Consider the following 24,019-nt stretch of genomic DNA (forward strand, 5'->3'; position numbering starts at 1 on the left):
GACATACTAGTAGAAACAAAAGATCAACCATCAGGATGCAATCCGACATCAGATCCCCTAAGTAAGGATCCGGCATAGCAGAACGGTCTGTTGCCGTATAAACTCCACAAGGCAAGTAGTGGACACTTATAGACGAGGTCTATGACCCGGTCATGATTCGGCCAGATTGATACATGGTCGATGGTAACCATAAATCGCCAAAGTAAAGAGCAGTTGATAGTAGACGATCACGTCTAGACTATGGACATATGCAAACACGATTTGCAAAGACCAAATAGTGATCTCCGAGGACAATATGGTTCATATTGTTTAGCACACATGCTTTACCGGGACACTTAATGTCAAAAGACATGAGAGACGACCTGAGAGGTTGAAATGGTCTAATTACGGTTCAATAATGAAACTGGCCGATTACTCCCATCCTATACATACAGGAAATATTACGCACCAAGATGCGTAGAATATAGAACCTACAGTGAGGTTCACATCAGGGGGAGTAGTGCGTGTTGTACTCTTTTTCCTTCATCATGGTTTTGTCCCACTGGGTTTTCCTGATAAGGTTTTAATGAGGCAACATGAAGCGTACTACGAATCCTGTATGGTTATGGCATCCAAGGAGGATTGTTATAAATCATGGAGTGGATTGCCATTAACCAGGCCCGGTCCAAGACCGGCCCAATACCTAGAAGATGGAGAGACGGCCGAAGCCCTAGAGAGAGGAGAGAGAGAGAGCCGACTTTAGGAGAGAGAGACAGCCACAAAGCTTGGAAAAAATGAAACTCTTTCCTTTTCCTAGTAGATGTAATATTTCCATTATTATGTATTATTAGTTTTCCTAATCCTAGTGGATTTAGGTTTTAGATACTTTCCATTTATCTTTATCTCGTAATCCTTATATAAAGGAACCTCTATTGATCATTAATAACACAGAAATATTCAGTCTCTAAACTTTCTATTTACAACAGTTGTTATTTATTTGTGACTTCAAAAACGATTTTCTTCAGCAAATTGATTTTCTTTTATATTTAAAGTTCGTTAAAAAGACCTAATAAATTTTCGGGTGTGGTTGGCCATCCTAGTTTAAATGCTTATATAAATAACCAGAGCTCGATGCTCTCAATAATGACACATAACACACAACTTACAACCAAAAAAAAAATCTCCATACCTTTTCTTGAGATTAGAGAGAACCCTATCGTTAAATCTCTCCATCTCTCTCTCTCTCCCTCTTCGTTTTCTTCCACAAACAGAGCAACATCTTTCTCTTAGGATTGCTTGAAAATGGAGCAATCTTTAAGGTTATAGACCAATAAGAGAGAGAGAAGATCTAGTCATAAACAAATCAAGAAATCTCTAACTTCGAGGAGGTAACGAAAAGGGTTTAAGAGAATAAGAATGGTAGCTTTTTCAGCTTGGCCTTGGGGAAACTTTGGCAATCTAAAGGTTTGATCTGACTTCTCAAAAGGTTTGGCTTCTCTTGCGAATCTCATATATGTGTGTTTTCTTTGTCTGTGAAGTATCTTCTCTACGCTCCGTTAGCTGCACAAGTAGTGTACTCATGGGCGTACGAACAAGACTACTCGAGGGCTCTTTGGTGTCTTCATATCCTCATCATCTGTGGACTCAAAGGATTCCTTCATGTTCTTTGGAGCGTTTACAACAACATGCTTTGGGTGTCTCGCACTCTAAGGATTAACCCTAATGGCGTCGACTTTAAGCAGATTGATCACGAATGGCACTGGTAAATCCCTCTCAAATAACATTTTGGGTACATATTATAATAATAATAATAACTTGTCCTAAAATCAATATTTTTAAGATGTTACTCTGTTCTTGCTATGGTCTTAAAAATACCCATAAAACCACCAAAGGTATCGTTTTGATCTGTGGGTTTTATTTCAGGGACAACTACATACTTCTGCAAGCAATAATAGCTAGCATAATCTGTTACATGTCTCTTCCATTGATGACGATGAACAGTATACCTCTGTGGAACACGAAAGGACTCGTTGCATTAATTGTGCTACATGTGACCTTCTCAGAGCCAATATACTACTTTATTCACAGAACTTTTCATAGTAACACCTACCTCTTCACGCATTACCACTCCTTCCATCACTCATCTCCTGTGCCACATCCCATGACTTGTACATTTTCATCACTAATAACCTTATTCAAAAATTTATTCTTGTTAGTTGTAATATAACAATATTTTATCTATTGGGTGCAGCTGGAAATGCGACGTTACTGGAAGGCCTTATCCTCTGTGTCGTAGCTGGAGTTCCTTTGGTTGGATCTTGCTTGTTAGGTGTTGGATCGTTAGGGTTGATCTACGGATATGCTATTATGTTTGATTTCCTAAGATGTTTAGGACATTGTAACGTTGAAATCTTCTCTCACAAGCTATTCGAGACACTTCCAATCCTTCGATATCTCATCTACACTCCAACGTATGCCGTTGACACTTTTATTACCCTTTCGGCAAAGTATTCACATGTCATTTTTCTTTTTGGATTTGGTTAGGACACATAAACATGACTTAATTTTGTCTTCTTTTTTTCTTACTTTAAGAAGCAAAATTGCCAAGATGGTATTAGCTATGAAATATGCCTATCGAAAGTAATTGGTGGTGTTACATATTTAGTTGCATCACAACGATTTTACAGTGTAATGATTTAAAAAAAAATATTTTAAAAGTTGATTTTCTTGGTGGGGTTTATGCAGGTACCATAGTCTGCATCATCATGAGATGGGGACCAACTTTTGTCTATTCATGCCTATCTTTGATGTCTTGGGCAACACACTTAACTCAAACTCGTGGGGACTCCAAAAGAAGATTCGCTTGTCTGCAGGTAAATATAGGAATCCTACTCCACGAAGTTTTAGTTTTAGTTTTTGTTTTGCATATCTAGCCCAAAGCTTGAACACACGAATCTGTTACTAGACTAGTTGAATGAATGAAATACCAAACAGTTTAATGGCAATTTATGAGGGACATTAGTAGAAATAGAGTTTGTACTTTGTGCAACCAAAGTGAGTGAGAGTTTTCTATTTCTGGTCAAAGTCAAACCTCTTGAGCCAAAAGACATTGTTACCCCTCCATTAACCTGAAAACTACAGTTTTGTTTTAACTAACTTTGATGTCATAGGGGAACGGAAGAGAGTGCCGGAGTTTGTGTTCTTGGCTCATGGGGTAGATGTTATGTCGGCAATGCATGCTCCGTTTGTGTTTAGATCGTTCGCTTCAATACCATACACAACGAGGATCTTCTTGCTGCCCATGTGGCCATTCACGTTCATGGTGATGTTGGGCATGTGGGTCTGGTCAAAGACTTTCCTTTTCAGCTTCTATACCCTCAGAAAGAATCTTTGCCAGACTTGGGGAGTTCCCAGATTTGGATTCCAAGTAATGCCTCTGTTTTTCCCTAATTTATCATGCCCTTGAAAAACTGAGAGAACAGAGTATTTTTTACAGAGCATTTTCCTCTGTTTTGCAGTATTTTTTACCGGTAGCTAAACAAGGCATTAACAACCAAATCGAGAATGCGATTCTTAGGGCTGATAATATAGGTGTTAAAGTTATCAGCTTGGCTGCTCTGAACAAGGTTTGTATCAGCACCGAAATCTCAAAAAGTCTGAACCTTTTGAGTGCGTGAGTCAAGTTACTAAAAGGGTTAGTTTTGTGCAGAATGAAGCTTTAAATGGTGGAGGAACGTTGTTTGTTAACAAGCATCCTGACCTTAGAGTTCGTGTGGTCCATGGGAACACATTAACAGCAGCAGTGATTCTCAATGAGATTCCAAAAGATGTGAAAGAGGTGTTCTTGACAGGAGCCACTTCTAAGCTGGGAAGAGCCATCGCTCTCTACCTCTGTCGTCGTGGAGTGAGAGTTCTCGTAAGTCTCTTGCTAACGAAGCCTTGTCTCAATATATATATGGTTGACTATAGAACACCAAAGTCTGACATAATTGACAGATGTTGACATTGTCGATGGAGAGATTCCAAAAGATTCAGAAAGAGGCTCCTGTTGAGTTCCAGAACTACCTTGTACAAGTGACCAAATACAATGCTGCTCAAAACTGCAAGGTAGTGTATTGAGTTAGAAATGGTTTTCATTTATTGTGTAAATGTAAATGTATTGACTTTTGTGGTGTTTGAATTATGTATATGCAGACTTGGATTGTTGGGAAGTGGTTAACGCCAAGGGAACAGAGTTGGGCTCCTAAAGGAACACATTTCCACCAGTTTGTGGTGCCACCAATCCTCAACTTCAGGAGGAACTGCACTTACGGGGATCTAGCTGCAATGAGGCTTCCTGAAGATGTTCAAGGACTTGGAACCTGCGAGGTTTAAAGAATGTTTGGTTTATAATATACTCTTGATTGTCTCTTTAGCCCTTTGGTACACCTGACTAAAACTTTATGTGTGTATGTTGTGGCAGTACACAATGGACAGAGGGGTGGTGCATGCATGCCATGCAGGAGGAGTGGTTCATATGCTGGAGGGTTGGGAGCATCATGAGGTTGGAGCCATTGACGTTGACCGTATTGATTTGGTGTGGGAAGCAGCCATGAGACACGGCCTTCGCTCTGTTTCTTCACTCACAAGATGAGTGAGATGAGCTCTTAAATTGTTATCTTTGACTCTCTCAAGATTGGTCATTCTTTGTAAAGGTGAAGCATGCAAGCAGGTTGAAAAAAATATGTAGAATTTTCACCGTATGTTATTGGTTCACCTTTTATTTAAGATGTATTTCACTTTATAACAATTTCCCTAAATAGTATCGACAAAGCTTTTAATTATCCAGCCTGATCACTCCTCTGGTGGTACTTGGTTAGGACAATGAAAGAACAAGGTGTCTTCAATGTTCCTGTCCTGTACTCACATTTGATTTTATTAGAGACAATGTTACTTTGAGCCCCCTGCTTTAAAGATGAAATAATGGACCAAAGAGTTTGCTTTTGAATTCTCAATCAAACCAATTGCTTACGCTTTATTACAAACAGCTACTTGAGTACTAAAACGAATGCAGAAGGAAGATATTATTTTACCCCACAGAAAAAAAAACTCTCCTAATTAGAAAGACCATCGTGATGATTGCTAGCCCTTGAAACGTTCCCAAAAGGTGGCCAAGAAGATCAAGAGGTGAGAGATGAGAAGAAGAATGGAGATGACTATCAAGAAGACACCTAGCTGCCACCATTTCCTCCTTACAGATCTTACGAATCCTAACTTGCAAGACCTACAATCATAACACAACACGCTCCAATCATTCCTCCACAGCTGACAGTCACTTAGTCTTCCGACCATGCCCCCGTACAGCACCTCCGTCTTCAATGGTTGTCCCTCGTCTTTTCTTCTATACCAAAACGTCGTGTTTAAAGCGTCCATGTTGCATGTCTCTGGAGGCATGCAACATCCATTCTGCAACAAAAACAAATATCAAAACAGCTTGTGTAATTAACGTTCAAGTTTAAATATCCTGTCGTACATGATCCTCTCAAACTATTTAAAAATCTTGCAAACATGATAATATGATATATGCATTATTCATTTGATAATTTCCTTTTCTTATCAGTATCACATGGGCGATTCTAAGGTTTTGGAGGTTATAGACAATTTAGAATTTTAATAAATTTTTGTTTTGAACGATATATTTATGTATATTAACTCTAAAACTTATGTGATTATACGTAAATGTTTCAATTGCCTATCTCATCATGCATGTTAGAATGTACCGGATGCACATGGTAAAAGATGGTTATGATCTCAAACTGTAAATATCTACAATGAACAAACCTTTATTGGTGGCAATTTTCTTCTATTATAAAGTTTATCTTTTGGAGATCCATACACAAGGTCGTTGCATGCACCTTTATCGTAGACACACGATTTGATATTGTTCCAGTTCACATTATCCATCACTTTGAGCTTAAACCACGTCCCAGTCGCCTGAAACCGCCTGGTCTGCATCTCGTTGACTCCGGCGTACGCCAGACCGATGAATAGCATTAGCAAAAGGATCACAAACATCACCACGAGTGCTGGCATCGGAAACTTTCGTCGGAGAAACAGAGCTACATTGCTGACGACGAAGACGGCGAGGAGACCGACGCTAGCGATTGTCTGGATACGTGGCAGACCGAGGATATCTTCGCAGTCGTAGCTACGCATGTAGAGGAGCCACACAGCGTAGCCGAGGAGTGTAAGAGATAGAAAGAAGGTGCAGATGGGAAGTACACCGATGGCGAAAAGGTTCATGATTGTGACCAATGTTCCAGCGGGTGACTTATTGCTTTGTGACTCCATTTGGTCGGAGCTTTTTGCTTCTGGCTCACTCGTTGTTGTTATTGCGGTTGCCATGGCGGTGGCGGTTGCAGCTGGTTCCTCAACGGGTACTACTTGGGCACTATCAGCCATGGAGAAAGTGAAAGAAATGTCTCTATGGAGGTGTTTTGTTTGACACTAGGAATGTATAAAAGAGAAAGATCATAAGTATAAGGGGTGGGTTTTACAGAGTCAAATGTAAGTTGGAGAGAAATCCGGACACTTTGATTAAGTACAAGCTGATCCTGTCCGAATATTTTGCTATATTCAAGCCCGTTTTGGTCTTTTTCGTCGGTATCGATTTATCTAAAACTTTCAACTATCCAAAAGTGTAACTTTGTGCATGTGTGTGACTTTACAAATCTCTTATTTACCCAAATAAAAACATTGTAATAAATGCGTTCACACTATAATAAAGCAGTCTCACAGCGATTTGAGAATGAGCACGGTGACGTGTCACGTGCAGAGAGCTTCTCAGCTGAACTCTACATAAATGTGTTCACACTATGTAATTTACGTTTTGTTTTTTTTTAAGTATAAAAATCACATGTAATGTTCCAATAAAACTCACAATATCCATATTTTTCGATTCGAATCAAAACGGATAACGAATCGAGAGTCCAGTTATGCATATATTATTTTTATTATTTACGAATAGCCTGAGAAAAATATTCGTAAATTTTTGATTTGATTCGTTATCCGAACCAAAAAATCCGGATATCCGTAACACCACGAAGCATATCAAATACTAAAATGCAATATCTGTTAAAAAACAAAGCAAATAAAAAATGCTAATATATTAGGAATGTATATCGATTCGATCCGTTATATGCATATATATACATATATTTAAATAATTATATATTTATAAGTTATATATAATATAGTTTATATGATTTTTACAATATGTTTATGTATTAAACTTATTATATTAGGTATTAGAATTAAAAAAGTTAAATAATAATTTATTTTTAATGAAATATTATTATTTTTAGATTTTTAAAAATTTTATTTTATTTACGGATCAAATCGGATATCCGTGAAAATTCTATAAAAATTCAGATATCCGAGACACCGAATATCCGGGTGGCTACGGATAAAGTCGATACTAATACCTCCAAATACCCGGATACTCGATCCGTTCCCGCCATCTATTTACGGATACAATTATTTTCTTTATATGAAAGAAAATTCACTAAGACCACCTCCAATGGGGGTTTTTCCCATTGGAGTTCTTAAAATATGTATTATGTATATATATATATGTATGTATATATTATATAGGTATAAATATTTGTGGACTTTTTAGAACCTTTGCCTATGGGGTTCCACAAAAATTGTAGACTCCACAAATATTTATATCTATATAATATATACATATATATATATACATAATACATATTTTAAGATCTCCAACGGGAAGAACCCCTGTTGGAGGTGCTCTAATGTCTAGGCTTATTTTTTTTTAATTAATTTTATTTTAAAATTTTTATTTTTCATGTGTTATTCTGAATAAAATGTTATTTAATATTGATTAACAGTATCTTTATATATTTACCAACCACTTTTATATACTTTACATACATATACATGTGGACATTGACATCAATATCTATATAACTAAATATTCACCATAACTGAAGAATAATTCTCTTAGAAATTGGAATATTCATTTTTAATGTTTTTTTCACTATCGATCAAATTGTAGTGAAATGATTTATCTTAATTATTTTATTTTTCTTTTCTTTAACTATTATATGTTATGTTTAGAAACTATAATATGAAATCAGACATCAAGATTATCTAAAATTCATATAACCTGAAACCAAACAAATAATAATATTTTTTCGTTATCACCGGAAAAACCAAAAACATCAACAATTTGAACCGAACAAACTAAAATAAATATTGATTTAGAATTATAGCTATATTTTAGGAGATTAAAAAAAATCACCTAACCGAACCGATATCCAGATTAAACAGATTTAATGTCTCCTTATTAAGAAAATAATAAAACTAATAAACACATTCCGTGCAAGACGTGGGTTATTATCTAATACCTTTTATTTGATCTTTTCTCTAATTTCAGTGTAAAAATTAGATTGCACGATTGATTAGAAGGTAAAAACCTTAGATTTATGGAGATTATTAACCCGAAAATACGGAATATTACATGACGAGATTTATTTATGTGTAGTGAAGCAAAGGCCAAAATATATAGTCTAACTTATAATCTATAATCTAGGAGGAAAATATATATTCAAAACTATTTTTGGACAGCCGAACCAGTCGTTCTGTACACATCAATTTAAATAAAAAAAGAAAATTGTCTGTCTATATTCAGGTGTGATCAGTTTTCTCATTTCAACCTAACTATTTGATTAGACAAATTAGAATAAAACTTAAAGTTTTTAATGAAGTTTTAAGGCCCATGAAAATCCAATAATGTACTAATAGAATGGGCTAATTCAGTTCTGATTTCTTCTCTGCTCTGTAATTTTCTTTCGGTCAACTGTTTTTCTCACTAATCAGATCAACCATGGAAGACCCACCTGCTAATAGTAAATTGGATGGTCAATGGTTTCTCGGTTTCATAGAGGAATTTGATAAATTACTAGATTTTATACTCCCGCTTAGATTTCATGGTGGTTTGATGTCTTTGGTATCATTTAGCATCTGTTCCTTCCGTTGATGCTTATGATTTATGAAACTTGTCGAGACAATAACAAGGAGAAAGGAAAAAAACTTAAGGAGATGATTCTTCAGATTTATATAAGAATGATTAGCGTCTCCATGGTTCCCAAATATCTCATTGTACGAGGAGTTGATCCACAGATTGGTTGGGTAATGTTTCCTGGCTTAGTCTTAACTCACATTAATTCAACATCCAATTTATAAAGTTTTTAATTAATTAATGTATCATTAAAAATCTAGAGAAGTAGTCCAATTAAAGTTGCCTTCCATAAAAGTAATGTAACTCTTGGATTACAACTGCTCTTAACTTTTTTTTTGTTTCCTTCCTTTTTCTGTCATCCATTAATCTCTAATTAAAATTTATATTTATCTGGGATATGCATAGATACGAGCTGGTGATTATCGCTTGTTTAAACATATGTAAATATTCAAAACAATAAAACAGTCAACATAATAAAAACATGGAAATCTAAATTAAAACCCCTCCCTGTCTAACACTACTCGTAGATCGATACACAACAGGTTCTTCGAGTTTCTTTCTCCCCCCTCATCTTTTTTTTTCTTCTTATGTTTGATTTTGATTTCTAATGATTGTCGAACTCTGCTTTGATTGATTTTTCTACCGAAGTTAACCAATCTTTTTGAAACTCTGTTACAATCGTTCGATTTTGTTTTGCGGGTTGTAATGCTTAGACGCTTTGATTCCTTGTGTTTAACCCTAAACCCTAAACTGTACTTGCTTCGTAAACCTATTAGACTATTATCTTCGTCCCCAAGTTTCAACACGCCAACATACAAGTCAAACGAAGATTGACTTCGCTTTCTTTCTTTTTTCTTATATTTTTTTCTGTTTGTCTTGGACTATATAATGATTGTCGAACTCTGCTTTGATTGATTTTTCTACCGAAGTTAACCAATCTTTTTGAAACTCTGTTACAATCGTTCGATTTTGTTTTGCGGGTTGTAATGCTTAGACGCTTTGATTCCTTGTGTTTAACCCTAAACCCTAAACTGTACTTGCTTCGTAAACCTATTAGACTATTATCTTCGTCCCCAAGTTTCAACACGCGACTTCGCTTTCTTTCTTTTTTCTTATATTTTTTTCTGTTTGTCTTGGACTATATAATACACAAGTTTTGTCTTCTTGTCAGAGAGTACGTACTTAACATGGATTCGAAAGAAAAAGAAGACCATGTCAAAAGTCTGATCACGAGTAGAGAGATGCTCTTGAAGCTTCAGCAGAACATTGAGACAGCCACTTGTGGACCATCCGCTTCCACTTCAGCTGATCTTCAAAACCTCTCTAATGAAATTCAAAAACATCTCATGAAGACTGCAGCCACTGCCCAGGATCCGAATAAGCCTGATCCGAGTAAAGCCACCTCGCATATAAAAGATGGTTTAACCTCTCATCTGATATTTCAATATTTAATACATTCAATTGAGCTTTATATAATTTCTTCTTAATGTGTGAGTTTGAGACTTTTTTGCAGAGCTTGACAAGGTGTTTACAGTTGAGGAAGTTGGACACAAGTGCGACTTATGCGGGAGAGATCTAGCCTCGGATCCAGAACGGCCTAATGCTTCTTTGCGCAGCTTACAAGAGGCGTGCGTGCTGGATTGTGGTCATGTATACCACTTCAAGTGTTTAAAAGGCACCACTCTTGATCTTGACAACCGTTCTACTAACCCTTCTTGCATTTTCTGCGTCAGCTAGTCCAACTGAATCAACCATCAATGTGGTGCAACTTTAAGATTTAATATTTTTGTTCTTATATTGTAAGAACGTGTTCTCAACAATGACAATGGTTTTACATACAAACTGATTATATTCTCAATAATCAGTTTCTTTTTACATTCCTTCAGTTACACACTTGGAAGGTTAGGTAACTTAGAATGGTAAACTAGAACCAGGCCGCCGCATTATAGCTTCTAAAGCCAGAAGTGAATCATGGCCTGTTCAAGAAACAAAACAAAAATGTTCATAAGCGTTCTCAAGGCTGACCCTGAAATTTTGGCTACTGTAGGTGATTTATCAAAGATTTCAATTAAAAAAAATTCTTTTTTTTACAGATTTAGGGTTTTATGTCTGATGTAACTTTTTCAAAAAAATTGGGGTCGGCTTTGTCCAGCACCGGCCAGATGAAGTATTCGCCTCTAAGTAGAAAGAGGAGTGATTACCTCTTGAATTGAGTTAAGGACTCCATCCTCCTCGCGATGGGAGGACACAGGTTGAGTAAGATGCAGTTCTGATCTTAAGCTTCTCATCTCTGACTGCATTCCATTGAGCTGTTCTCGAATCTCCTTAAGCAAACTCATATGTTCTGCCTTGATGCTCGTATCTCTTGGCGGCTTACTCAACAACTTACCTCTGCCCTGTGATTCTTTACCACTTTTAAACAAATCTCTTTTTAGCAAAGATTATAGTTGATGATGATGACTTACATTTCTTTCTTCATTTTCCTCTCCTTCGGATATGATAAAAAGGCTATCCTTCGTCCTTGGAACCTCAAAGATGTCCTGAACATTCGGAGACTCATCTTTGGCAGAGACTTTATGATCAGGGTTCTTCATCATCTCCATTATCGTATTCACATCGCTCTTGGCTGACTCGAGGATAGTATTGCTGACCTGTGACACCAACGCATGCGACACAGACTCACGCTTGATCAAAGGCCATTTGGATTCCTTGGGAACGTCTCTCGACTCTGAAATCTCTCGGACATGGTCGTCTATTTTCCTGATCTGTTCCCAATAAGTGCTCAAGTCTTCACGTGGAGATAAAGAACTCTCGAGACCTTTCTTCTCCTCAAAGCCTTCGTTATCAGACAAGAGTAGTCTTCTTTCACTTGTCATGCCATCAAATGGGCTCTGCAACATAAACAAGTTTTGACCTTTTAATCTCAAAAAAATGAGAAAAAAAAAACAGAGAGCTCTGTTTTATATAGGACAAAGAATCAGTTTGTTATAAAAAAAAAAAGAAAAATCAGTTTGTTTTTTCATTTAGAACAATAATGTTTTTGAAACTGATTTTACACAGTGTTATAAAATTCGGTATAAAAAGTACGCCTAAACGGCAAATCGATCATAGGCGAAACAATTTTTTCTTGAATGATTTGTTTTAAAAAATCGATATGATGTTCAAAATTGGTATAGGCATCCGCCTAATCAATAATTCTCAAGTTACTGCCTAAAGATTTCTTGAACATTGGTTTTACCGATAGGTTTCGTTTCATCTTCTTCTTTTGGTTGAGACGAGAGGTGTCCCCAAAGAAGATGAGATTCTCCGGGAACCTGTTCTCTACCACGGCGGGATCAGAGCAACCGAGGCTGAGAAGTTTGCAACGGTAAGCCTGAACCTGAAACTCGAGAGACGCGATCTCCATTTCCTTCTGGTAAATCAGATCTTCAAAGAGAGCCAGAGAGGTCTCTGCGTGGCACATCTTCTCCTCGGCCATTCTCTTGTACTGACTAGCCTCCATCTCCAACGCTGCTTTCTCCCCTTGAAGACGAAGAATCATCGACAAGGCCTCGGAAGCAGCGGAGGAGGAGGCTTCGCGTTCAGCGTCGAGCTCTTGGTTGATTTTCTGGAGAAGCTCTTGCTGCGCCCACATGGTTTCTCTAACGCCGGAGGATTCTCCGTTGGGTCCGATCCCTAAACTCATCGTTCTCTCCACCATCTTCTCTCCGATCACAAGAGTTTTAATGATTATGGTTTGATTCCTGGTTGAAGGAGGAGATGAGATCGAGAAATGTATTTGGATTTGAACGCGGCGGTGAACCTCCGATTTGAATTTCCACCGAAGGAGGGAGGAAATGGTGGAAAAAATCGGAGAATTCAGATCGACAAACGGAGTCGAAGGTTCTGTAATAATATAATCTTTGATAAAAGCCGACCAAATAGTGTCCAACCGTCCACCATGTGCAAAAATATAACATGCAAACGAGCTCTTTGCATATTCTCAGGGTAATAATTAAAATGATATTGTTATGCTTTTTTGACCTAATTACGATCCAGCCGACAAAGAATAAAGTTTAATCAGGATGATTACCCACGATTATAAATAACTCTGACAGATTATTCATGATATTGTATATTTTGTTTCATCATAGGTTTAAAGGACAGAAGACTCAATAGTCGGATTCTATTTAGACCATCTTCAACCGGGGTGCTTAAGGGGAGGGAGGTGCTTAGCTTAATAAAGATTAAAAAAAAAAAGAGAAAAATGGGACTAATGTGAAGAAACTGTGCTTAAAGAGGAGGTAGAAGTATCGGATCTTATGGGACACGTGTTGGGTCTTGGTTACACCTCTCTCTCCTTTCTCTTCTCATCGCTCCACTCTCATCTCTCTGGATCCCACGTCAACGAGAGACCACCATCTCCGCAGTCACACCGTGAACAAACAATGATCCCTCATCTTCTCCCTCGTCCCTCTCCCTCTCGTTTTCATCGAATTGGCTCGATCCGCCTGGTTCGATCGGTACAAGATCCAGCCCAAGGTCAAGAACTCCTTCTTCGACATGTTCCGCTGCTACAGAGACGTCATGAAGATGTTCATCCTCCTCGTCGGTCCTCTGCAGCTCGTCTCTTATCCTTCGATCAAGGTAATAATAATAAAGTTTCGATCTTTGGCTCGTGGGTCTTTGATCCACGTAATAAAGTTTCAATCTCTGTAACCCGTCTCAGCTCTCCTCCGCCATGGAATCAAGCTTTTTCGTCGCCGGATCCTCCACCATCGTGCTCCAGATCCGGGAGAGAAAGCTCGTGAGCTCCAATGGCCCTGGCTTATTTTTAAGTCTGATCCTTTGTCTTTGGATAATTATTCTTTGATCCCAAAACTATCAGATTTGCAGAACAGACCTCTCTAATTGACCCCTAATCTTTCAATTGTGCAATTGTAACCCAAAGTGATTTTTTTAAGAACTTTTAGATAAGCAACTCTAATGGAGTTTGTGGTTAATGTCTAATGAGGCCCAAAGGCCATTCAAAAAATTAGGAATGGAGAAATGGTGGGATGGGTCAGGCCCGTGCAGTAGTGCAACGCATGGGCGACTCGTGAAAACCGAGAAAGATACTAGACTTGATCTTAGCCAAAAGGCCAAGAAAGGTATGATTTACTCAGCTGCGTAGCTTCTTGTTTTGTACTACTACTTCTCATGCCTTCCTCACTTGTTTCTTTACCGATGTGGGACTCTGAAAGTAATACACAAGGAAATACTCTCTATGTCTCAGTGGGTTTGAACAACGCTTAACCGACAATAGTCTAACCTAAAGTCAAACTGGATTTCATATTCCTTACCTTGTACAGCTGAGTGAGTGAGAGAGCTCGTTACATTGACAGATCGAAATAAAAGAAGCCAACTCTCACAGATTTTCCTTTTTCGTGATCAGTTTTGCATCCTAAATTGATCTTAGATCACTCGATTTCATTCGGAATCGGAAGCAGAAGACGAGAGATTGTTCATCCTTGAGTAGCCATGGTGTTCACATATATGTTTCTGCTTCATTTGTTTCATCTGATGGGTTCTGTTTCTCTTAGTACACTTATCTTTATTCGATTATTCTGTGTTCATTTAAACGAGAAAGTTAAGAAATTTTTTCCTAAGAAATCTTCTCATGCTCAAGAGCTTTTCCAATTTCACTGTTCTTATTGTGTTTGCTTCAGTCAGTTTATGATTGATTAGTATGTGTTAATCTTGTTTGCAGGCAATGTATATTCGTGTGAAGCGCATGAAAGCAACTTACTATATCCAATGCGATCCGACAGAGACTGTTTTGGATGTTAAGCATAAACTGTTTTACTCTCATTGAGAAACCAGTTAGCAGTCAGCGTCTTGTATTAATGTCTACTGAAGAAGTATTAGAGGATTCCAAATATCTAGCGGAGCAGCAGGTTAGGGGATGAATAACACAATTGTTGTAAGTTTAAAGAAGAGATATCGTACTCATATGGACACTGACTGTGAGTTGCTACTATGTTCGATGTTTTTGTTGTTTAGGTTGAGAATGATGCAGTCGTGGCTCTGACTTTGAGGAAAGGTACATATCCCTCATATCTCTTGTTACGGACTAGTCGTGTGTTGAACTAGTAGTAATCACCGTTTCTTTTCGAAGTTCATTGAGGCTGTTGAAACAGTCCTCAAGAACGTTTGGCTATAGCTGAATGTGAGCCCTCTATTAATTCCACATCTGTCGTGGGTTTGCATTTTATGGAGCTAGGAATGGCATGATGAATTTGCATCTCATTCTTTCTTGTGCAGATGATAACGAGTTTGAGGATGTCGACATTGCACAGCCCACCGACTTCTCAATCTCATGAAGAGTTGCACTGACTGTGTATCAGGGAACCTCTTGAACATTAGAAGTATTTTATTCAAACACAAAGGTGGAGTCGGTAAAGCGCTTGACGTTTGTTTCTCTCTCTCTCTCTTATTTGTTACTAACAATTGTTGCAAGTAAAGATATTGAGATGTAGAACTGTGATTGCAATTTGCAAGATTAGTAATTCTTTCATGATATCTCCCCCTCACATGTTTCCCGATCGATTCCCACAAAAAAAAAACTAGATCTGCCTTGAAAATTAGCCAATCCATGGAGTCCTTAAACATCTTTAGCAAATCCGCACAATCCTTCTCGAATCTTATCAGTGGCTGAGGCTGCTCATAGCTCTAATAAGTCCGTTCAAGTCTACGTGAAATGCTGAGAGGTTCTTCCCCCGAGAAATCCCATGTTATCCTTAAGACACCTTCCTAATCCAGTGACTAGCCCAGATGTAGTAGGTGTGTCTCTCTAGTAGCTGAGCTTTAGAGTTATTGAACTAATCTATGGGCCGTCTTAAATACACTAATGGGCCTCTGTGTAGCATCACCAATAGCTTATCCCGCGCAAGGAATCGAAATCGAAATCATTATCATCCCGAAAATTAAAACATATTTTCTTTCTTTCTTAAAAAAAAAAAAATTAAGGGGGTGTTATTGGATTGGGAAGTTTAATAGAGTTTGATGGAATCTAACTCTGAAATGAAATCCAGTGTTATTCAATTGTGGATTTGAAGAAAGTGAATTAAAATCCACTATTATTGGATTAAGGATTTATCAATTAGAATCTGAAAAAAATTAATTTCACATGTTATTCAATATCCCACAAATTTACGTGAGAAATTAGGTATAATTTATTTTGATCAGCTTTTTAATAAAAAAACAAGAGGAAGCAAATCCTAGCTTTTTTATCTGGCTTTCGAATCTTTATCGAAGAAGCCAAAAATAGTTTCCTTTCTTTCTCCTCCGTTCTTCACCACCACTGTAATCGCTTCGCCTCCGACGTCTCCTCCTTTTCGCCAAATCCCTAACCACTCGGTGTTTCTCTCCTCCTCCACCGTTCACCTCGGCCTCACAGTCCTACAACCCTTCCGCTGGAACCTCGTCTGCTTTGAATCAATCTCAGTCGCGAAAGCTCTAGCTGATACCTCGGTCTTTACGGTTAGCAACACCAATAACAAATTCGTTGTTATCTTGGTTTCTACTCTATCACTGTGCTCTGTTTCTCAGTTTTTTTTGCTCTTAACTTCCTTTTGAGATTGAAAGTTTCTGGCTTTAAGAGCTCTTGATTCCCTAATATCATCCCTTCAGGCGCGTCTGCACAGTAGAGAATTGAAACCCAATGCTAAGGTAGTTCCCATCCCCATTGATCACTATATCAACGTAGAAGCCATTAATTGTCTCACTCAAACTGAGGTTGAAACATATGAAAGCTAACAAATTTCCTTATAATTTCCTTATAATGTCTGGTGGTGATAAGGAGAGAGTTGAGTACATGAAGCAAAGGGCAGTGGAGTATGCAAACAGTACCTTCTGAGATACTGCTGTAACAGAGTACGCAGATGCCACTTTACAATTTTCACATCTTGTGGTTGTTCTCTTACCCTTTTTCTCTTAACAGATACATGCTAATGATGAGATGGAGAAGGTGAAAGGTTTTGCGAATTACAACACTGTACAAGCTTACAATGAAAACACCAGCCCTCTCTTGTCCTCAACACAACTTCTTTAAGGTTTTAACAGCACACTAACCTCTTAACACACACAAGATGTGTTTTGGCACCTAACTGAGAGTTTTCTTTTACACCTCCACAGGGTCCAAACTACTTTGGGATTTGATTTGGACTTGAAGCATTCAGAGATCGATTGAAGAATGGAACTGTTGATCTCGGTTTAATCATTCAGGTAATGTAAACAGCCTCAAAAACCAGAAGAGCTGCTAGAACAAGTTGTCTGAGGCTGAGCAAGATTGGCCTTTGTTGTACTTGCATTCTGTTCAATGATATTGTCTTCTTGTGTGCTATTTTGGCTCTCTACTACATTTTTTTGTAAAGGCTCAATTATAACTTTTTCCAAAGATTCAAGTCAATAGATTCAAAAATCCAAGTCAAAATCATGGAAGTTGTTAAGATAAAGCAACAAAATCATGTTGAAGAAAATCAAAAACCATTGACTTTTGAATGTTGGGAACCAAATGTTTGTTCCTTTCAAAAATCTTCTCCATATATTACGTGTTGAGTCGTTGCAAACCAACTTTGTTACCTAGATTCTCTGAATATCAATGATTCTATATTTTGAAATGGTCTTATATCTTATCTCGAAGATATCAACAAGTTTCTCTATATAAACGGTTCACAGCAATTAGCTAATACGCCTAAACAAACATGCAACTTTTAAAGAAAAATCACTCTGCAATCTGAATCAAGTTATTTTTGTGTATCTTAATTGCCAAAAACAATTCAATATTCATATGTTGTGTTTTTAAGACTTACACATAACACATCACTTTCGTTAATATTTTGCAGGTGTCTTACTGTTAGCAAGTGTCCGACTGTTCCGTAGGATCGCCCTATCGCCACTATGGATGACATGTAAGTTATTGTTTTCAGTACTGCAATTCTTTTCTCAATTTCTGTGAACTTTATATGTTTGTTTCGTTTCATAGATTATCTAGAGTTCTTTGGTTGTAAATATTAATGCGTAATTATTTCAAGATAGGTCTTTGATATATTATAGCTTTGACTTGATTAGTTGTATGAAAAAGGAAACGTATTGATCTAGCTCAAATAGCATTGACACGTCTTTGGAGAATTTCTTTTATCTTTTGGCCATATCTCAAATAGTCTTCCACGTTAACATACGTAAAAAATAATTATATAATAGTATTTCTATAAATATTTCTAATATAATATATATTGAATATTCATAAACTATAAACATAGTATATTGCCATTTGACTAGAAATTTGACGGAAGATCCGCAACAAGAAAAGGCGAAAGGAGCATATGAATTTTGGAAAAAACTAATATATAATATATATTTTAGGCTTGGTTAGGAGCAATTGATGGTACTCATATACCAGCTATAGTACCTACATGCGATGCTCTTAGCTACCACAATCGAAAAGGACAAATATCGCAAAATGTCTTGGCTGTTTGCAATTTTGATATGAAATTCATATACGTTCTCAGTGGATGGGAGAGCTCAGCTCATGATTCAAAAGTATTATATGATGCTTTGACGAAGAGAACTAATAAATTTGTAGTTCCACATGGTAACCTTTTGTATGGTAAATAATAAGCAAATATTTTATTTATTAGACGACGAGCTAATAGTTTTATTTTAATTCTATTTCAGGATAATTTTATCCAGCTGATTATGGATTTGCCAACAGACGCAAATTTTTAGCTCCTTTTCGAGGTACTAAATACCATCTTCAAGACTTTACTGGCCAAGGTTGTGATCTCGAAACTCCACATGAATTGTTCAATCATCGTCATGCCTCCTTGAGAAACGTGATTGAGAGAATATTTGGAATATTCAAATCACGATTTCTAATATTTAAATCTGCTCCTCCATTTTCTTTCAAGACACAAACAGAATTGGTACTGGCTTTTGTAGCTTTACATAATTTTCTTCGCAAGCATTGTCGCTCAGATGAGTTTCCTGTTGAAGTTCCCAATCAAGCTACCACTGAAGAAAATATGGAAGGCAACAATGCAAGAGATGATTCTGAAAATGTTGAAGAAATTTTGGAGACACAGGATCAAGAAAGAGAAAGTGCTAATATCTGGAGAGAAGCAATGGCTGAAAAAATGTGGAAAGATGCAACTATTTAGGTCTTTTTTATAACAGCTACTTAGTTTTATTTATTTGCAAAAGATATTTTAAAAATAAATCTTTGAGTTTTTTTATTGTTGATTTGGAAATGAACTCCAATAAAATCCTTAACAGAAATCAAAATGTATTCCAAACAATTCTATTTAAATCCTACTCATCATTTACGGACTCCACTCATATCTATTAGTAGAATCCTAATTACAGTTATAATCAATTCCATTAAAGTTCCCAAACCAATAAGAGCATGTTTATCGGGGCATTTAAAGGGAAGCTTAGAGGAATCTAATGATTTAATTAAATGAAAAATAATCAGAAAGACAAAAACCGATGCTTAGCTTAGGTAATTTGTGATCGAATTTAATGGGGATTTAAAACACGTGTCACGTAAGCAGTGGACCGTGTTTAAAGATGCTTTTATCTTTTATTTTTTTTTCTTCTCTTCTCTTTCTCTGATTTCCCGTGTTCTTGTTTTGTCTGTCGAGAGAAAATAACAAAATCGAAGAGATTCCTCCGCCTTCTCCGCTCGAAACCGACGATGCTTTGACGAAGAGAACTAATAAATTTGTAGTTCCACATGGTAACCTTTTGTATGGTAAATAATAAGCAAATATTTTATTTATTAGACGACGAGCTAATAGTTTTATTTTAATTCTATTTCAGGATAATTTTATCTAGCTGATTATGGATTTGCCAACATACGCAAATTTTTAGCTCCTTTTCGAGGTACTAAATACCATCTTCAAGACTTTACTGGCCAAGGTTGTGATCTCGAAACTCCACATGAATTGTTCAATCATCGTCATGCCTCCTTGAGAAACGTGATTGAGAGAATATTTGGAATATTCAAATCACGATTTCTAATATTTAAATCTGCTCCTCCATTTTCTTTCAAGACACAAACAGAATTGGTACTGGCTTGTGTAGCTTTACATAATTTTCTTCGCAAGCATTGTCGCTCAGATGAGTTTCCTGTTGAAGTTCCCAATCAAGCTACCACTGAAGAAAATATGGAAGGCAACAATGCAAGAGATGATTCTGAAAATGTTGAAGAAATTTTGGAGACACAGGATCAAGAAAGAGAAAGTGCTAATATCTGGAGAGAAGCAATGGCTGAAAAAATGTGGAAAGATGCAACTATTTAGGTCTTTTTTATAACAGCTACTTAGTTTTATTTATTTGCAAAAGATATTTTAAAAATAAATCTTTGAGTTTTTTTATTGTTGATTTGGAAATGAACTCCAATAAAATCCTTAACAGAAATCAAAATGTATTCCAAACAATTCTATTTAAATCCTACTCATCATTTACGGACTCCACTCATATCTATTAGTAGAATCCTAATTACAGTTATAATCAATTCCATTAAAGTTCCCAAACCAATAAGAGCATGTTTATCGGGGCATTTAAAGGGAAGCTTAGAGGAATCTAATGATTTAATTAAATGAAAAATAATCAGAAAGACAAAAACCGATGCTTAGCTTAGGTAATTTGTGATCGAATTTAATGGGGATTTAAAACACGTGTCACGTAAGCAGTGGACCGTGTTTAAAGATGCTTTTATCTTTTATTTTTTTTTCTTCTCTTCTCTTTCTCTGATTTCCCGTGTTCTTGTTTTGTCTGTCGAGAGAAAATAACAAAATCGAAGAGATTCCTCCGCCTTCTCCGCTCGAAACCGACGATGCTTTGACGAAGAGAACTAATAAATTTGTAGTTCCACATGGTAACCTTTTGTATGGTAAATAATAAGCAAATATTTTATTTATTAGACGACGAGCTAATAGTTTTATTTTAATTCTATTTCAGGATAATTTTATCTAGCTGATTATGGATTTGCCAACATACGCAAATTTTTAGCTCCTTTTCGAGGTACTAAATACCATCTTCAAGACTTTACTGGCCAAGGTTGTGATCTCGAAACTCCACATGAATTGTTCAATCATCGTCATGCCTCCTTGAGAAACGTGATTGAGAGAATATTTGGAATATTCAAATCACGATTTCTAATATTTAAATCTGCTCCTCCATTTTCTTTCAAGACACAAACAGAATTGGTACTGGCTTGTGTAGCTTTACATAATTTTCTTCGCAAGCATTGTCGCTCAGATGAGTTTCCTGTTGAAGTTCCCAATCAAGCTACCACTGAAGAAAATATGGAAGGCAACAATGCAAGAGATGATTCTGAAAATGTTGAAGAAATTTTGGAGACACAGGATCAAGAAAGAGAAAGTGCTAATATCTGGAGAGAAGCAATGGCTGAAAAAATGTGGAAAGATGCAACTATTTAGGTCTTTTTTATAACAGCTACTTAGTTTTATTTATTTGCAAAAGATATTTTAAAAATAAATCTTTGAGTTTTTTTATTGTTGATTTGGAAATGAACTCCAATAAAATCCTTAACAGAAATCAAAATGTATTCCAAACAATTCTATTTAAATCCTACTCATCATTTACGGACTCCACTCATATCTATTAGTAGAATCCTAATTACAGTTATAATCAATTCCATTAAAGTTCCCAAACCAATAAGAGCATGTTTATCGGGGCATTTAAAGGGAAGCTTAGAGGAATCTAATGATTTAATTAAATGAAAAATAATCAGAAAGACAAAAACCGATGCTTAGCTTAGGTAATTTGTGATCGAATTTAATGGGGATTTAAAACACGTGTCACGTAAGCAGTGGACCGTGTTTAAAGATGCTTTTATCTTTTATTTTTTTTTCTTCTCTTCTCTTTCTCTGATTTCCCGTGTTCTTGTTTTGTCTGTCGAGAGAAAATAACAAAATCGAAGAGATTCCTCCGCCTTCTCCGCTCGAAACCGACGATGCTTTGACGAAGAGAACTAATAAATTTGTAGTTCCACATGGTAACCTTTTGTATGGTAAATAATAAGCAAATATTTTATTTATTAGACGACGAGCTAATAGTTTTATTTTAATTCTATTTCAGGATAATTTTATCTAGCTGATTATGGATTTGCCAACATACGCAAATTTTTAGCTCCTTTTCGAGGTACTAAATACCATCTTCAAGACTTTACTGGCCAAGGTTGTGATCTCGAAACTCCACATGAATTGTTCAATCATCGTCATGCCTCCTTGAGAAACGTGATTGAGAGAATATTTGGAATATTCAAATCACGATTTCTAATATTTAAATCTGCTCCTCCATTTTCTTTCAAGACACAAACAGAATTGGTACTGGCTTGTGTAGCTTTACATAATTTTCTTCGCAAGCATTGTCGCTCAGATGAGTTTCCTGTTGAAGTTCCCAATCAAGCTACCACTGAAGAAAATATGGAAGGCAACAATGCAAGAGATGATTCTGAAAATGTTGAAGAAATTTTGGAGACACAGGATCAAGAAAGAGAAAGTGCTAATATCTGGAGAGAAGCAATGGCTGAAAAAATGTGGAAAGATGCAACTATTTAGGTCTTTTTTATAACAGCTACTTAGTTTTATTTATTTGCAAAAGATATTTTAAAAATAAATCTTTGAGTTTTTTTATTGTTGATTTGGAAATGAACTCCAATAAAATCCTTAACAGAAATCAAAATGTATTCCAAACAATTCTATTTAAATCCTACTCATCATTTACGGACTCCACTCATATCTATTAGTAGAATCCTAATTACAGTTATAATCAATTCCATTAAAGTTCCCAAACCAATAAGAGCATGTTTATCGGGGCATTTAAAGGGAAGCTTAGAGGAATCTAATGATTTAATTAAATGAAAAATAATCAGAAAGACAAAAACCGATGCTTAGCTTAGGTAATTTGTGATCGAATTTAATGGGGATTTAAAACACGTGTCACGTAAGCAGTGGACCGTGTTTAAAGATGCTTTTATCTTTTATTTTTTTTTCTTCTCTTCTCTTTCTCTGATTTCCCGTGTTCTTGTTTTGTCTGTCGAGAGAAAATAACAAAATCGAAGAGATTCCTCCGCCTTCTCCGCTCGAACTACTTGGCAGCAAGTCCAAAGGTGGAAATTGGAGTGTCCCGTGGATTTCCTGGGATGATAGGAAGCATCGATTGTATGCACTGGGAGTGGAAGAATTGTCCCACCGCATGGAAAGGGCAATATGCACGTGGTTCGGAAAAACCGACAATTGTTTTAGAGGCGGTTGCTTCCTTTGATCTCTGGATATGACATGCGTTTTTTGGATCTCCAAGTACCTTAAATGATATCAATGTTCTTGATCGTTCACCTGTTTTTGATGACATAATACAAGGTCGGGCTCCGCAAGTCACTTACACTGTGAATGGAAAGGAATATCAATTGGCTTACTGTCTCACCGACGGTATTTATCCGAGATGGGCTACTTTTATCCAATCTATTCGGGAGCCATAAGGGCTGCAAGCGGTTTTGTTTGCTAAAAAACAAGAAGCTGTCCGAAAAGATGTCGAGCGTGCTTTTGGAGTCTTGCAATCTCGTTTTGCCATTGTTAAAAACCCGGCACTTTTTTGGGACACAGCCAAAATTGGGAATATTATGAGGGCATGTATCATACTTCATAATATGATAGTAGAAGATGAACGAGATAGATATACCATGCGAATATTTCAGAGTTCCAACAAGGAGAAGATACCGGAAGTTCACATGTCGATCCCGATATTGAAAGAGAATTCCATGAAGTGCTCACCAATATGATGGGACGTCGAAGACAAATTCGTGATCCACATACAAATCAACAACTGAAAAAAGATTTGGTTCAACATTTATGGCATAAATTTGGACGTGATGAAGACAACAACTGAGTTTGGAAGTTTGTTTTCGAATTTTTCTCAATTATTGTTCTAATCTTTATTTTCATTTTTATTTTAAATTTCTATGTTTTTAAT

The 24,019-nt window shown here is 36.6% G+C and overlaps 9 protein-coding genes and 1 pseudogene across 10 annotated transcripts; 8 read left to right on the top strand and 2 right to left on the bottom strand.

Moving 5' to 3' along the window:
• The first annotated feature begins 1,118 nt into the window (after positions 1–1,118).
• LOC106319070 (protein ECERIFERUM 3-like) lies at positions 1,119–4,802 on the top strand. The gene is made up of 11 exons (XM_013757293.1): positions 1,119–1,443; positions 1,518–1,741; positions 1,903–2,147; positions 2,231–2,450; positions 2,725–2,852; positions 3,150–3,406; positions 3,498–3,605; positions 3,689–3,895; positions 3,976–4,086; positions 4,174–4,347; positions 4,442–4,802. The coding sequence occupies exons 1-11, from the start codon at positions 1,396–1,398 to the stop codon at positions 4,610–4,612; spliced, it is 1,893 nt and encodes a 630-aa protein (XP_013612747.1). The 5' UTR covers positions 1,119–1,395; the 3' UTR covers positions 4,613–4,802.
• Positions 4,803–4,934: 132 nt separating this feature from the next.
• LOC106319071 (tetraspanin-15-like) lies at positions 4,935–6,455 on the bottom strand. The gene is made up of 2 exons (XM_013757295.1): positions 5,800–6,455; positions 4,935–5,424 (listed from the first exon to the last, which is right to left on the bottom strand). Exons 1-2 carry the CDS (start codon positions 6,418–6,420, stop codon positions 5,101–5,103), a joined length of 945 nt encoding a protein of 314 aa, XP_013612749.1. The 5' UTR covers positions 6,421–6,455; the 3' UTR covers positions 4,935–5,100.
• Positions 6,456–9,490: 3,035 nt separating this feature from the next.
• LOC106318888 lies at positions 9,491–10,762 on the top strand. Of its 2 annotated transcripts, none has more exons than XM_013757046.1 (3): positions 9,491–9,543; positions 10,173–10,420; positions 10,503–10,762. In XM_013757046.1, the coding sequence occupies exons 2-3, from the start codon at positions 10,189–10,191 to the stop codon at positions 10,736–10,738; spliced, it is 468 nt and encodes a 155-aa protein (XP_013612500.1). In that variant the 5' UTR covers positions 9,491–9,543; positions 10,173–10,188; the 3' UTR covers positions 10,739–10,762. The 2 variants fall into 2 exon arrangements, with proteins under 2 accessions (XP_013612500.1, XP_013612502.1); XM_013757048.1 differs by having other exon boundaries at positions 10,515–10,762.
• Positions 10,755–12,978, bottom strand: LOC106318886 (probable myosin-binding protein 6). Its single transcript, XM_013757044.1, has 4 exons — positions 12,240–12,978; positions 11,467–11,892; positions 11,203–11,397; positions 10,755–10,977 (listed from the first exon to the last, which is right to left on the bottom strand). The coding sequence occupies exons 1-4, from the start codon at positions 12,699–12,701 to the stop codon at positions 10,954–10,956; spliced, it is 1,107 nt and encodes a 368-aa protein (XP_013612498.1). The 5' UTR covers positions 12,702–12,978; the 3' UTR covers positions 10,755–10,953.
• A 149-nt stretch (positions 12,979–13,127) lies between these two features.
• LOC106318887 lies at positions 13,128–14,093 on the top strand. The gene is made up of 2 exons (XM_013757045.1): positions 13,128–13,627; positions 13,710–14,093. The coding sequence occupies exons 1-2, from the start codon at positions 13,303–13,305 to the stop codon at positions 13,889–13,891; spliced, it is 507 nt and encodes a 168-aa protein (XP_013612499.1). The 5' UTR covers positions 13,128–13,302; the 3' UTR covers positions 13,892–14,093.
• Positions 14,094–14,552: 459 nt separating this feature from the next.
• On the top strand, positions 14,553–15,543 carry LOC106318889 (annotated as a pseudogene).
• A 2,965-nt stretch (positions 15,544–18,508) lies between these two features.
• LOC106315022 lies at positions 18,509–19,179 on the top strand. The gene is made up of 2 exons (XM_013752801.1): positions 18,509–18,584; positions 18,701–19,179. Exons 1-2 carry the CDS (start codon positions 18,509–18,511, stop codon positions 19,177–19,179), a joined length of 555 nt encoding a protein of 184 aa, XP_013608255.1.
• A 666-nt stretch (positions 19,180–19,845) lies between these two features.
• LOC106315023 lies at positions 19,846–20,322 on the top strand (the record flags this gene model as incomplete). The annotated part of the gene is made up of 1 exon (XM_013752802.1): positions 19,846–20,322. A coding segment is annotated over one exon (477 nt), but the record flags the coding sequence as incomplete, so codon positions are not given.
• A 666-nt stretch (positions 20,323–20,988) lies between these two features.
• LOC106315024 lies at positions 20,989–21,465 on the top strand (the record flags this gene model as incomplete). Its single annotated transcript, XM_013752803.1, has 1 exon — positions 20,989–21,465. A coding segment is annotated over one exon (477 nt), but the record flags the coding sequence as incomplete, so codon positions are not given.
• Positions 21,466–22,131: 666 nt separating this feature from the next.
• Positions 22,132–22,608, top strand: LOC106315025 (the record flags this gene model as incomplete). Its single annotated transcript, XM_013752804.1, has 1 exon — positions 22,132–22,608. A coding segment is annotated over one exon (477 nt), but the record flags the coding sequence as incomplete, so codon positions are not given.
• Positions 22,609–24,019: the final 1,411 nt, after the last annotated feature.

This window comes from Brassica oleracea, chromosome C9, assembly GCF_000695525.1.
Source record: "Brassica oleracea var. oleracea cultivar TO1000 chromosome C9, BOL, whole genome shotgun sequence".
NCBI lineage: Eukaryota > Viridiplantae > Streptophyta > Magnoliopsida > Brassicales > Brassicaceae > Brassica > Brassica oleracea.

Bases quoted from the DNA above. Each gene is read 5' to 3' on its own strand.
- LOC106319070 (XM_013757293.1), top strand. From the start codon at position 1,396: ATGGTAGCTTTTTCAGCTTGGCCTTGGGGAAACTTTGGCAATCTAAAG. The intron at 4,087-4,173 runs GTAGTGTATTGA...ATGTATATGCAG, and splicing joins ATGCTGCTCAAAACTGCAAG to ACTTGGATTGTTGGGAAGTG. The intron at 4,348-4,441 runs GTTTAAAGAATG...ATGTTGTGGCAG, and splicing joins AAGGACTTGGAACCTGCGAG to TACACAATGGACAGAGGGGT.
- LOC106319071 (XM_013757295.1), bottom strand. From the start codon at position 6,420: ATGGCTGATAGTGCCCAAGTAGTACCCGTTGAGGAACCAGCTGCAACC. The intron at 5,425-5,799 runs GTTTGTTCATTG...TTTTTGTTGCAG, and splicing joins GAAAATTGCCACCAATAAAG to AATGGATGTTGCATGCCTCC.
- LOC106318888 (XM_013757046.1), top strand. From the start codon at position 10,189: ATGGATTCGAAAGAAAAAGAAGACCATGTCAAAAGTCTGATCACGAGT. The intron at 10,421-10,502 runs GTTTAACCTCTC...TGTGAGTTTGAG, and splicing joins CACCTCGCATATAAAAGATG to ACTTTTTTGCAGAGCTTGAC.
- LOC106318886 (XM_013757044.1), bottom strand. From the start codon at position 12,701: ATGGTGGAGAGAACGATGAGTTTAGGGATCGGACCCAACGGAGAATCC. The intron at 11,398-11,466 runs GTAAGTCATCAT...AAAGAATCACAG, and splicing joins AGGAAAATGAAGAAAGAAAT to GGCAGAGGTAAGTTGTTGAG. The intron at 10,978-11,202 runs GTAATCACTCCT...TTTCTTGAACAG, and splicing joins TCCTTAACTCAATTCAAGAG to GCCATGATTCACTTCTGGCT.
- LOC106318887 (XM_013757045.1), top strand. From the start codon at position 13,303: ATGGGACACGTGTTGGGTCTTGGTTACACCTCTCTCTCCTTTCTCTTC. The intron at 13,628-13,709 runs GTAATAATAATA...AACCCGTCTCAG, and splicing joins TCTCTTATCCTTCGATCAAG to CTCTCCTCCGCCATGGAATC.
- LOC106315022 (XM_013752801.1), top strand. From the start codon at position 18,509: ATGAAATTCATATACGTTCTCAGTGGATGGGAGAGCTCAGCTCATGAT. The intron at 18,585-18,700 runs AGAGAACTAATA...CTATTTCAGGAT, and splicing joins ATTATATGATGCTTTGACGA to AATTTTATCCAGCTGATTAT.